Here is a 12,959-nt window from a genome sequence, read left to right as displayed (position 1 = left end):
GGAGAAGGTTGAATTTCTTTGAGAATTAAGTGGAGGCATCTGTTTTGTTTAAATTAAGGGTCTTTAAGTACCAGCCAGGGACTGAGTTGACAACCATTTCTGTAACAAAGTAATAAATCATGGGGATGGTTAAGGAAGCAAGAAACACCACATTCTTGCTTTGTTCAACCAATTAAGCAATAAGCCATCTGGGTCCTTTTGTAAATTACTGTCAAGCACAACTTATACAATTCAATTCAGAATTTCATTTAATTATATTAATTTATTCCAGCAACTTTAAATACCAAACAAGGCCAATTGCATGTTCATTTTTAAAACAGAATTCTAGTTTAGCTTTTATTTTTTAACCATTAACACCCTTCCCAAGGTTGTCATCTGAGAATTTTTAGCTCTGTCTTAGCCTCAGGATATTAGGAGAATTTGTGTTAACATAAACAAGTCTGAAAGAAGAAGGTGGTGGCTGAATCTCTTCTTTCCATGGGATGATGAATCTGTCTAGATCGGTGCTATCCAGTAGGCCTGTTTTCATGGTGGAATGTGCTATTATCTGTGCTTTCCAACACAGTGGCTCTTGAGTACTTGAAATGTGGCTAGTACTACTGAAGAACTGAGCCTAAATTTTCTTTAATTTTAATGAATTTATGTTTAGATAGCCACATGTGGCCAGTGGCTCTTTGCCCAGGTCTAGAGTGTATTCCGAGGAAGGAAAAATACAGCGTGCCTTTAACTTCAACAGGTGGAGAAGAGACGCATAGTTATGATGGGTATTTCTTGGAAACCCTCACTTCCTGCTCAGTGTTTGTTATTTGAAACACACTGTATCCCGAGACAGCCCAGAGGAGAGCAGCATCTTTGAGGGAGATTTATAAGCTGACCATGTGAAGAGGGAACTCCATCTGGAAGAGAAATGGGCACAACCTCTTCTTAATCGCAGAACAAACCCCACTCAACAACTCTTAAGTCCCGTCTAGATGGGCCAAGTCACAGCATGAGAGACATCTGGCTTTCGCCAGCATGGACTCTGCCCTGATGAAGATGTTCAGACGTGGGCCCCTCTGGGGGTAACCAGACATTTCCTGGGGTCTCAGCCCAGCCCTTTCAACCTCATGGACAGCAACACCCCACTCTAGTTCCTCTCAAAGGAATTTTAACTCAGATGCTGGCATTTCCCTCCCAGGGAGATTCGCCTCTTTGCCAAAGTTGCTTGTTCTGCTCCAGTCAACGCAAACCCGGTAACGGGACATCAGGGGTTTCTCAACTGTACCCATTTCCTTTCAGCGGGAGCGTTCAGTCTAAGCTGGCCCAACACCAATGACGACAGAGAAGCGCACTGAACGAGAATCTGATTATAGTTAATCAAGCTAGAGAACAGTGAGGGCAAGGGTGAATGGAGGTAGAAAGTCCCGAGAAAATGCTCATTAACATGAAAACATCTTATTCCAGGTCTACTGACTCTTTGCAGCTGCTCGGCTGAGCTGAAAACTGGGCAAAAGTCTCTGTAATATGTTTTCTCTGAGTAGCTTGCTTCTTTCATCTGAGCTATGGTTCAACCAATGAACATGAAATTTGTCTTCATAAGCTTATTCTCAAGTTTTTGGATGTCAGAACTTTGCACCTTCTTCACACTTTAATTTTTACGGTTGTCAACACAGACAGTCCAAGGTAAGGCAGGTTAGAATAAACTGCTCAGTAGGAATTTTGTATCCCGAAGATGTTGCCAGGCCTCTCTGCTCTTTTGTTGCTGTTTAGTCGCTCAGTCATGTCCAACTCTTTACGACCTCATGGACTGCAGCCTGCCAGGCTCCCCTGTCCATGGAATTTTCCAGGCAAGAATACTGGAGTGGGTTGCTATTTCCTTCTCCAGGGGATCTTCCCAACCCAGGGATAGAACCCACTTCTCCTGCGTTGGCAGGTGGATCCTTTACTGCTGAGCCACCAAAGAAGCCCCTTCTTTCCTTAGAGATAAAACAAATTGTATACTGCTCAGTGGGGCGGGCGGGGGTGGGTGGGAAGGGGAACAAGAATCTTCTGTACCATGCTATGAGCATCTACCAGTGATGAAGACAATGAGACAATGGTCCAGATTTTTTGTCTAAAACAGACAGTGGCCTATGAAATAAAGGGCAGGAAGAAAAGACCTTCCGTATTCATCCATGGAGCTTGGGTCTCTGCTTTGCCACCGCACACACGTAAAGGGCCTGCTTCATGAAAGACACGTGCTGCTGCAGTTCCCTTGGGTTGGACTGCGATGGCCACGCTTCCGTGTTCCCTCTGAGGGTGGCGTTCACCGTTCCTCCACGGCGCTGACGTTGTCAAATCGCCACAGCTGGCTGGCTCTTCCATCACACTCACGCAAGTACAGATCTCTATTGTTCTCCTGCACCACAGCTTCCAGGCATTTCCCAGAGAGAATGTGAGCAATCATTCCATTCTGAAAGGAGAGAAGAAAAGGAAGAAAAAATAAAGATAAAACCAGTCGGACCCTCACTATCAGCCAGCAAAGAAATACCTAAAATTTGTGCTGGTCATTAGGAGAATGATGAAAGTGTTGTCAACTGGCCTGATAGGGAATTGGAGTATTTTGGCTACTATGTGATATAATTTATTAGCCCTGGGTTTGCAGGTGGCTCAGTGATAAAGAATCCACCTGCCAAGCTGCAGACACAGGTTGGGTCCCTGGATCAGGAAGATCCCCTGGAGAAGGACATGGCAACCCAATCCAGTGTTCTTGCCTGGGAAATCCCATAGACAGAGGAGGCTGATGGGCCCTGGTCCATAGGGTTGCAAAAGAGTCAGACACAACTTCGCAACTAAACAACGACAACGACAGTCTGTAACGTAAAACTTCCCACCTTAACCGTTTTTAAGTGTAAAATATATTCATGTTAAGTATATTCACATTGTGATGAAACAGATCCCCAGAACTTTTTCTTCTTTTAAAACGGAAACTCAATACCCATTAAATGACAACTTCCCTTTCCCTGCTCCCTCTCGTGCCAGGTAACTACCACTCTATTTTCTGTTTGTATGAATCTGACTTCTCTATACACCTCATATTAAGTGTAATCATATAGTATTTGTTTTTTCGTGACTGACTTATTTCACTTATACTAATGTCTTCAAGTTTCATCCATGTTGAAGCAAATGACAGGATTTCCTTCTTCCTTAAGATGGAACAATATTCCATTGTATGTACATAGCATATTTTGTTTATTCATCAATCATTGGATTCTTGGGTTGCTTCCGCCTCTTGACAATTGTGAATAGTGCTGCTATGAACAGTACCTCATTTCTTTTAATGGCTGGATGAGAATACTTTTTTAAAGTCGTACTTTTTAATGCCTGAAAGATGCTGGGTATACTTTAATCACTGATCTTTCACACATTATTCTTAAATGCTGTTTCTAAATCTATCTTATCCAGAGGCCTTGCTTAGAACGATCCTTTATGATCATTCATAAAGGAACGTAACTTGGTTTCCAAGAATTCTTTGAGCATGTGTGGCCCCTGAGCCCTGGGTTCGCTTGTCGCCAGAGCCCCACGAGCTTTGTTCTCAGCATTTCTCCTGAGTTCAGCTTAAGTCTCAGGTTATATGATTTTCCTCTTTCACAGCCTGCTTTAAGAGCACTGACGCATGGAGTTCTGACTAGTCATTTAACCTCCCTTATTTCCAAGCAAAAGGTGAAGATAAAACGTTTTAAAAAGATGTGTGTATTAATTTGTTTTTTCATGTACTTACACCCTAGCTCACGTCAGAAGGGATTTGAGGTGAAGGAAAAATAATGGAGACAGTTGTTAATACCGCCTCCTTCCAACCCTTAAACTGCCCGCCCTCCCTAAATACTTAGACTCCTCCGATTTCCTCTTTATTGGATGCTCACCTCTGGAGAGGAGCAAGAACCTCTCTCTGGGGTAGCGGGAGTTAAAGTCTTACGAAAATGATGAAATGCTCAGCACGAAATTAGCAAAGGAAGAAAGTATGCTCTACACCATCATCTATGATTGTGGAGCAAGAGGTGGGCCTTTCCTCTGCTCCTAAAAGCACACCACCAGCGGGGTTTGGCAGCGTCTGTAACACGCCCCACAGTCCTACCCGAGGCCTAAAGCTGATAAACTTCAAAGCTAGGGGGTCTCCTCTTTCCACTGCATGAAGACCAGAGCGACAGACCTGGTAAATTAGCACCTTTCTGGATGCCGGCGGATAACTCGGCTGCAAGGTTGGCTTCACCGCGCCCCGAGGCCTTAGTGCCAAGCCACTGAGTTCAGCCACAGGGACACAGACTTGTGCGGCAATACTTGCCCTCTCGGAAGAGCCAGAGACAGGTGCCGGCCGGCGGCCCCGCGAGCCCCTCCTGGGCGGGCCACTCACCTCCTGGTGCTCCCAGTGCTGCGGGTGGACGGCAGGGCCCCCCTCGGTGCAGTTCTGCAGAGTCACCCGCTCCCCGCTGACGTCAAAGCACAGGGGCTGCGGGCCGCCGTAGCGGATGGTGCTCCGGCCCGTGTGCTCCAGGCGCTGGGACAGGGGAACGGCCGTTAGCACCGCTGGAAGGAGACCCTGCCCGAAGCTGGACGAGGGGAGGAGGGCTCACTGCCACAGGGCCGAGGTCTGGGGGCGAGCTTCAGATTCCACTGGGGTCAGCGAGGCCCCTCTCACAGTCAGGCCCACCCGCACCACGCCGGACCAGCCCTGACCTCTGACACCGCCTCCCGCCAGTTACCATGACGCTCATATGGATACATTCTGGCAGTTTCCTCCTTCTCCTATTTACTGCAACATAGGCGGAGCCACCGGGCTCCCTTCATAGCTCAGTTGGTAAAGAATCCGCCTGCAATGCAGGAGACCCAGGTTCAAATCCCGGGTCGGGAAGATCCCCTGGAGAAGGGATAGGCTACCCACTCCAGTATTCTTGGGCTTCCCTGATGGCTCAGCTGGTAAAGAATTCGCCTGCAATGCAGGAGACCTGGGTTCAGTGCCTGGGTCAGGAAGATCCCCTGGAGAATGGAAAGGCTACCCAGTCCAGTCTTCTGGCCTGGAGAATCCCATGGACTGTACAGCCCACAGGGTTGCAGAGTTGGACAGGACTGAGCGACTGTCAGTTTCCTTTCACTTCCAGGTGAAGCCTTGAAGGATGCTTTGTGTTTTGTGAGGGTCCCTGGAGATTTCTCGTTGCTAAAAACTTAGTTCCTTATACATAAAACAGTGTGTTTCTTCTTATTCTTAATACAGCATATGGTGGTTTCAGTTTAGCTAGTTCACAATCTTTCTGGATACAGAGCCGTCCCTAATCCCCACCTCCCCACCAAGAATCTTGGTGATGGTTTAATCAGTAAGCTGTGTCCGATTCTTGCAACTCCAGGGACTGGGAACCTGCCAGGCTCCTCTGTCCATGGGATTCTCCAGGCAAGAATACTGGAGTGGGCTGCCATTTCCTTCTCCTGGGGACTCTTCCCAGGAATCGAACTCAGGACTCCTGCATTGCACTGACTGACCTACAAGGGAAGCCCAAGAATCCTAACTCCCAAACCTAACACTCCTCTTGCACGAGGGAGACCATTCTCCCTACTTGCAGATGAGGAAATCAAGGCCCGGAGAGGTCAAGAATCCTGCCTGACGGCACGCGGCCAGAAGGTGAGGCGCTTCCACTGCCGAAGGCCTCCTCACCTACCGCTTTCTCTCTGTCCTCTGGGCCAGGAGTGAGTGCCCATCAGTGATTCTAGAACACTGGCAGACAGTAAAGCTGAAAGGGGACAAAAGGATCCTGATTGCCTGCTTCCCGACAAGTCCTCCAGGCCCAGGGCCTTCGCCTGGGGTCCCAGAGCCTCGTCGGTCCTGCCTGCAGGGCTGGACCTTCCAAAGCATTTTCTTGCTTTGGCCCCAGGCTCTTGGGGGCTTATCTGACTTGTTCCATCAGTATCTCCAGGAACTCACACTCTGTTGTTCATTTTTAATAGAGGCCTTTGGGGTAGAAGAGCTTAATGCAACAGCCCCATCACAGGCTGAAAGCAGAGAGGTTTGGGCCAGACTTTCTAGGTTATCATCCAAGCTGTGAAAAGAAGTGAACCCCCCCCAACCCTTGGCCATAGTCACAGGGGCATCCCATTACCTGGGCAGGTATTTGTGTGATGGGAATTTGAAGAGAAGAAACACCCACATAGAAGGAACCCTTCCTGATAAGCCAGGAGCCCACATGATACTGGAAGCACCCTCTGCCTCTAACCTCCCCCTCACTTGGCGTGGACCTCCTAGTCCGTCCTGCTGGCCATGCGTGCCCACAAGCAGGACCTCAGGGTCAAGGAGACCCTCCCTCTGTGGGAGAGCGCCTGCCGGTCATGTTCATCATCCCCTTTGGCCGCCCCTCAGGTCATAAGCTGGAGAAGGAAATGGCAGCCCACTCCAGTATTCTTGCCTAGAGAATCCCACAGACAGAGGAGCCTGGTGGGCTGCCATCCATGGGGTCACAGAGTCGGACACGACTGAAGCAACTTAGCAGCAGCAGCAGCAGCGAATCATAAGCTTCTGTTGTCATGGGGCGGCCCACCCTACCGGCTACCCCTGGGTCCAGCCTCGCTGTGGAGAGAGCCCCCGGGAATCCACAGACGGTCTCCAGCACAGCCGCCCCAGGAGAGTTGTTTGCCTCCCTTCCCCAGGTGTGTTTCCACCCTCTGCCTCCCTTCTGACTGTGGAGTGCAAGCCCTTCTCCCTGAGGAAGGAGTTTCACAGGCCACATGCTCGGAGTGAAGCCGCTGCTCTGAGACCTGGAGCCGGTGACCCAGCTGGTGACTCCTCCTCCGGCAAGTGGGGCAGGGGCCACTGAGGCCATGAGGCTGTCTGCCCAAACCCAGCCCTCTCTGCCACCACACACACACACACACACACACACACAGCTCTTGTGGTGCCCTAAGAGCCCCCTCTGGCCTGGAAGTCTTGGCCCCCAGAGACCTGCATTAAATGCCTGATAGACACAGCGTATCTACCCGGGCAGGACTCAGCGCCAGCAGCCTGGAGTCTCAGGAACACAGTCACGAGTCACGGGTTTGATGCACCGCTCTAAATGGGGGACACTTTCTGGGGTCTCCTTGCTTCCTCGGGGCTTCTGTGCCTATAGACCCTGCCTGGTGACCCACTGTCCCGGTCTCTGGTTCTAGTTGGCTAATGGTCTTGAACTGGTTTCAAAAAGGTGCCCTGGTGGGAATTTGCCTGCACATAAGTTTTCTTTGATCTCCGATTATAGATTTTATATTTAAATGATGAACTTTTCCATTTTGTAAATAAGTTCATTTGCATCATCTTTTAGATTCCACACATAAAAGATAAGATATTTGTCTTGTCTGACTTACTTCATTTAGTATGTTTACAAAACAGGAACTCACTCACATACAGAGAAGACAGACTTATGGTTACCAAAGAGAAAAAGGTGGGGGAACAGATAAATCAGGAGTTTGGCATCAGCGGACACAAGCTGCTGTATACGAAACAGATAAACAGCAAGGCCCCACTGTACAGCACAGGGAGCTATACTCAATATCCTGTAATAAGCTACAGGAAAGAATCCAAAAAAGAATATAAATATGTATATCTGTAGAACGGAATCACTTTGCTATACACCAGGAGCTAAGACAACACTGTAGATCAACTACACTACAATAAAAAGAAAAAGAGGAAATTCCCCAGCAGGGCAGAGGTAGGGATTCCACACTTCCCCTGAAGGGGGCATGGGTTTGATCCTTAGTTGGGGAAGTAAGATCCTGCATACTGTGAGGCTTTACATACCAGTAAATAAACAATTTTTTTTTTTTTAATGGGAGTCTTTTCCATGAATCCTGGATTTCCAGTGTCTCATGTTTTTGGATGATCTCGTAACACTGGATCCGCTTTCACACAAGACAAGAGACATGCATGTGGCCGGGGCAGGCACTCCTCAGTGAGAACAGCCTCTGCCCACCTCCCCGGGCCCACTGCCCCTCACCCACTGGGATTCTGGAGACACCGGCCTTGCTTGCCCCTGGGCTAGCCATCCTCCAAGCCTCCGTTTCCTTGTTTGTCAGCCGAACGCACTGGCTGAACAGCCTGGCCCTTTCCCTTGAGCTCAGAGGCTCGCGTTCTCTGACGGCTCCACATCTGGGCTAGGGCTGGGGAGAGGTTGGGGGTCAGGTCACAAGAGTGGGGGACCAGGCACAGACAAGGACGCAAGACCTGGGAAAGCAGGGGGCCCCAGAGGAAGAGAGGGGCATCCGGGCAAAGACCCCCTGGGGGTCTGAGCGCGCTGACCACCCACCTGCTGCGGCTCGCCGTCCCTGCAAGGGGCCAGCATCACGGCGCAGCCCGGGGCCGCCTCTTGCGCCGCGCAGTCCGCGCAGAAGCCCAGTCCAGTGTTGCGGAGCTGCAAGCAGACACCCGGGGGTGAATCCCGCCCTCCGCGGAAGACGCCCTCTGTCGGCCGCGTCCCCTCCTTCACTCTGTACAGTGGCACCCAAGGCCCACGACCGGGCCACAGAGGCGAGGGAAGTCAAGCTCAAGCCCGCGATCCTAGGGGCCGGGCCTCCTGAAGGACGTGGATGCACCCCAGGGTGGCGAGCTCTGCGGTGGGTTACGGCACAGCCCAGCCATCCCCCGCAGGGAGGCCCCGCTGGGCCGGGCCTGGATGCCCCGGCGGTGGGAGAGACTCTCAACCCAGCCCCTGGCTGGGGAAGCCGCTCAGCCCCTTTTCCTCCTCCTCTGCCCTTTGTCTTTCTCATGCCTTGCCTTTCCGGAGAACCTCGGCCTGTGTTCCAGTGGGTACAGCTCAGGGTGGATGTTGGCCAGAAACCAGTGGAAGGTCCTGCAGCCCAGCCTCCTCTGCAGCTGCTGGCGCTCCGTGCAGTCCGGCTTCCCAGCCTGGGGAGGGGGAGACACAGGCCCGGAGAAAGCGGCTTCACATCACAGTTCCCGCGGGGGAGGGACCGGGGAGTCTGGGAGGAAGCCGGGGGATGCGGACAGCACAGGTCACTGTGAGCCGCGTCTCACGCCAAACGGTATTCACGTGTCCTGCCATCAGAACTGTGCTGAGTGCTCTGGACCAGCTGAAAAGGCCCTGTTTGTGGACATTTAATCAAATGTTTTAAAGGTTTATTTTTCTGGGCCTTTGGGGGAGGTCCTTTACATTTACTTTCATGCTTCTATTTGTTTCAGGTCTTGGGGTAATTGCATAGCCCTGAGTTCTTTCCCTGGGATGAAAAGGCCCTCGGGCATCCATCTCAGCAATTACTCCCCACCCAGCCTTTCCTCTGGGCCCAGGATGAACAGTCGCAGCCTCAGATGTGATGACAGACTGTCCCATGATGACAGACCCCGCCCCACAGACATCCGGGGATTTGGGGTCAGGACCAGCTGTGACAGCCTCCCCCTCCCACTGCCCCCCCCCCCGGCCCTGAGACGCTGGAAGAGACAGAGGACAGCCCCACTGGGAGTGGGAGCCCCTTGAGAGGGCCCCCACAGAAGTACTAGCTGGAAGCTTCTATTTGCCCTTCGAGGTGGAGAGCGGGTGCTTTTGGCCCAGCCTCCAGCTGGGGAGGGGGCACTGGGTGGGCACAGAAGCCTCTGCTGGGCTCGTCCCTTACCTTGCTCAGGGACAAGGCCTCTGGACTGTGCTTGTAGAAGGTTTCTTTGAAGGAGTCCAGCCAGGTCTCAGCGATGCGGATCTTGTTCTGCAGGGCGGCCTCCCGCTCAAGCTGGGAATGGGCATCTTCATTTCGGTAGAGATACCCCACCCGGGAGCAGGGAAGGATTTCCACGGAGCCCCCACAGAGCCAAGTCTGCCAGGAAAGGAGAAAACGCACACCTCTGTGCTCCTCTCCAGGGACGTGGGACGCAGGGGACCCTGAGAGGGGCTGGCAAAATGCCTGGGGCGTCCCGAGTGCAGAATGATGCTAGTTCTCAGGATGGAACAGTTTCCTGATCTGAGAGTTCTGGGCAGGAGAGTGAGGGACAAGGTGGGGAGAACGAGGATGGTTGTCCAGGGTCGGGACCTGGGGGTTGAGGGGTCACACCCCTGCAACATGGGAAACAGTGGAAACAGTGTCAGACTTTATTTTTTGGGCTCCAAAATCACTGTGAATGCTGATTGCAGCCATGAAATTAAAAGACGCTTACTCCTTGGAAGGAAAGTTATGACCAACCTAGATAGCATATTAAAAAGCAGAGATATTACTTTGCCAACAAAGGTCCATCTAGTCAAGGGTATGGTTTTTCCAGTTGTCATGTATGGATGTGCGAGTTGGACTGTGAAGAAAGCTGATCGCCAAAGAACTGATGCTTTTGAACTGTGGGTCACACAGTCGGACACGACTGAAGTGACTTAGCAGCAGCAGCAGCTGGAAAAGACTCTTGAGAGTCCCTTGGACTGCAAGGAGATCCAACCAGTCCATCCTAAAGGAGATCAGTCCTGGGTGTTCATTGGAAGGACTGATGCTGAAGCTGAAACTCCAATACTTTGGCCACCTCATGCGAAGAGCTGACTCATTGGAAAAGACCCTGATGCTGGGAAAGATTGAAGTCGGGAGGAGAAGGGGATGACAGAGGATGAGATGGCTGGATGGCATCACCGACTCGATGGACATGAGTTTGAGTGAAATCCGGGGGTTGGTGATGGACAGGGAGGCCTGGCGTACTGCAGTCCATGGGGTCACAGAGAGTTGGACATGACTGAGTGACTGAACTGAACCTCTGAAACTGCCTGAATATCCCTGCCCCACTCCTGAAGCACATGCCCAGATTCAGCACTTAGAGAATGCATCCATGCTGTTAACACCTGGACTCTCCCAAGGCTGCTTCCTGGGGAGAAAGAGTACCCCTAGTGGCCAGGAAAATCTCTAAAAGTTGTCAAGTCCGCTGCAAAGTTACCAGAAGCCATTTGTGTGGAGATCAAAGCAAGCTCTCCTCAAACAGAGTCTTTCCTACTTCTGGGAGTTTCCCTGTTCTCCCCTCACTCCTACTCCCAAGTGCCTGGAGTTCATCTGATAGGAAGTCTCTTATTCCCTACTTGGGAATAAAGAGGAAAGCAAAAACCTGCCTAGGATAGGCAGAACCAAAAGACATCAAGAAGGCAGACCACAGGCTTTCCAAACTGTGTGCCAAGGCACCCCAGGGTGCCAGAGCAAACTCAGATGGCTGAATGGGCTATTTTCAACCTTCAGGAGAAACGTAGTGACACCTGTTGGATGTTCTGCAAACTGATTTCAACCTTAGATTGCTGTACTTTCAATGCTGTATGTCTTCGCTGGGCTGGGTTTTCGGGGTTGCTGTGGTGAAAAATCAGGCTAAAAATCAATGAGGAAATGAGGGTGAAGTGTCTGATCTGATTCAAGTTTGAGAAATTGTGTTTCTCAGTGGGGCCACGCTGTTTGGACAAATACTTATTAAGTTGTTTGGTGGTGATTTAGTCGCCAAGTCGTGTCCGACTCTTGTGACCCCATGGACAGAGGAGCTTGGTAGGCTATATAGCCCATGGGATTTTCCAGGCAAGAATACTGGAGTGGGTGGCCATTTCCTTCTCCAGGGGATCTTTCCACCCCAGGAATCAAACCTGGGTCTCCTGCATTGTAGGGAGATTCTTTACCAACTGAGCTACGAGAGAAACTCCCTTAAGTTGTTCGGATCAAATTAAGCACACAGAACTGTGTGGTATTTGCTTCGGCCAGTGGGCGCTGTGAAAACTCTCCAGGTGCTAAGGGTGCTGGCCTCCAAGGACGTCTAGGAAGCTCTGCGTCAGGCGGAGATGACTGAAGACACGCCCTTTCCTATGAGCGGGCTTGACAAGTGGGTTCAGGAGGGAGGCTGTGGGGAAGTCAAGAGAGAGGGCAGAGGGGGAGAAAGCAGGGTGGGACACCCCCCGGATGATGACTCTGTGTTTGTCTGAAGCAGCGTCCTTGACCTCCAATCTGTGACCCTTCCTATGGCTCCAGAGAACCTCCCGGCCTCCCGCGGCCCAGGACGTACCTTGAGAGACAGCTCGAGGTCTCCGCCTCCCTGCAGTGACAGGAGAGGGTCGTACGCCCCGGTGTTCTGGAAGTAATGTCGGTCCACGGCCACCACCCCGCCAGGCACCACAGGGCTCCTGGGAGGAGAAGATGGGAACAGACCGCAGTTCAGAACCCGGAGGGCCTAGGGGGTGGGGGCAGCAGGTGGGGGTGCTCCAGGGGCCCAGAGAGTGGACTCGGGGCTCAATCAGACCTCAAGGCTTTCAACTGTGAGACTGGAGCCGAGCGAGCATGTCACAAGCCCTGCTGTTTCCTGAAAAGAGAGCTCCGGCCGCCTGGACTTTTACACCCCATCCTGGGACTCTGCTTCTTCAGGGAGGGCCCCCTCTCTGGTGAGGTCTTTGGAAAGAAGACCTTGCTTAAAATAAGATGCCCTGAGGGCAGCAGCCCCAGGCCTGGACCAAAGGGGCCAGTGGGCCTCTTCCTGCCCTCACTCTCGACCTTACGCTCTTATCTGCTTCACGACCACGCACCCCCTAAGATGAATGCCGCAGGGACTCTGGAATAGAAAAGTCCCCGACTGCTCTGGGGGAAATACATGTGCCTTAAAAACACAGAAAGCTGGAATCCCTGAGTGAGGGAATTAAGATGACAGCAACATCCTTTAGAAGAGTTTGCCTGAGGAGGACAGAGCCAGAGCTTCGGAATCAGAATCTCTTCATTCAAAAGAGTACATGTTTCAATATGGCCAAACTCTGGGTGTGCCTCAGGAGTGGATGACTCAGGGTTCAGATTTTTTTAATTACTAACACAATAGTTTTACATTAACAAAACTACTGACGTTTGGGCTATTAAAAATATGAAGTTATACCACACTAAAAACCAGTAGTGTAATTATTTCCAGTTTTACCACTTATAATTTGTAAGATCTTTGATGAGATAGATGACCACTCTGGGCTCAATTTCATCACCTCTAATTGGGGACAATAATGGTGCTTCATAAT

The 12,959-nt window shown here is 51.1% G+C and overlaps 1 protein-coding gene across 4 annotated transcripts in view; it reads right to left on the bottom strand.

Moving 5' to 3' along the window:
* Positions 1–230: 230 nt before the first annotated feature.
* The window catches only part of GALNT15 (polypeptide N-acetylgalactosaminyltransferase 15), a 42,165-nt gene continuing 29,436 nt past the window's right edge, over positions 231–12,959 (bottom strand). The window contains exons 5-10 of one of the 4 annotated variants that reach the window (XM_055416806.2): positions 11,975–12,092; positions 9,598–9,792; positions 8,744–8,875; positions 8,277–8,381; positions 4,370–4,513; positions 231–2,431 (exon numbers count right to left, since the gene is read on the bottom strand). In XM_055416806.2, coding sequence (XP_055272781.2) covers positions 2,285–2,431; positions 4,370–4,513; positions 8,277–8,381; positions 8,744–8,875; positions 9,598–9,792; positions 11,975–12,092 — 841 coding nt within the window. In that variant the 3' untranslated portion in view covers positions 231–2,284. Of the gene's footprint in view, positions 2,432–4,369; positions 4,514–8,276; positions 8,382–8,738; positions 8,876–9,597; positions 9,793–11,974; positions 12,093–12,959 lie in introns of those variants that run through there. The other 3 variants (XM_055416812.2, XM_055416832.2, XM_055416824.2) reach the window with 3 other exon arrangements.

Source organism: Moschus berezovskii, chromosome 1, assembly GCF_049115385.1.
Source record: "Moschus berezovskii isolate FMDL1 chromosome 1, NW_MosBer_1.0, whole genome shotgun sequence".
Classification (NCBI taxonomy): Eukaryota; Metazoa; Chordata; class Mammalia; order Artiodactyla; family Moschidae; genus Moschus; species Moschus berezovskii.
The sequence above is the reverse complement of the archived record's forward strand: the minus strand, read 5'-3'. Positions and strand labels throughout refer to the sequence as shown.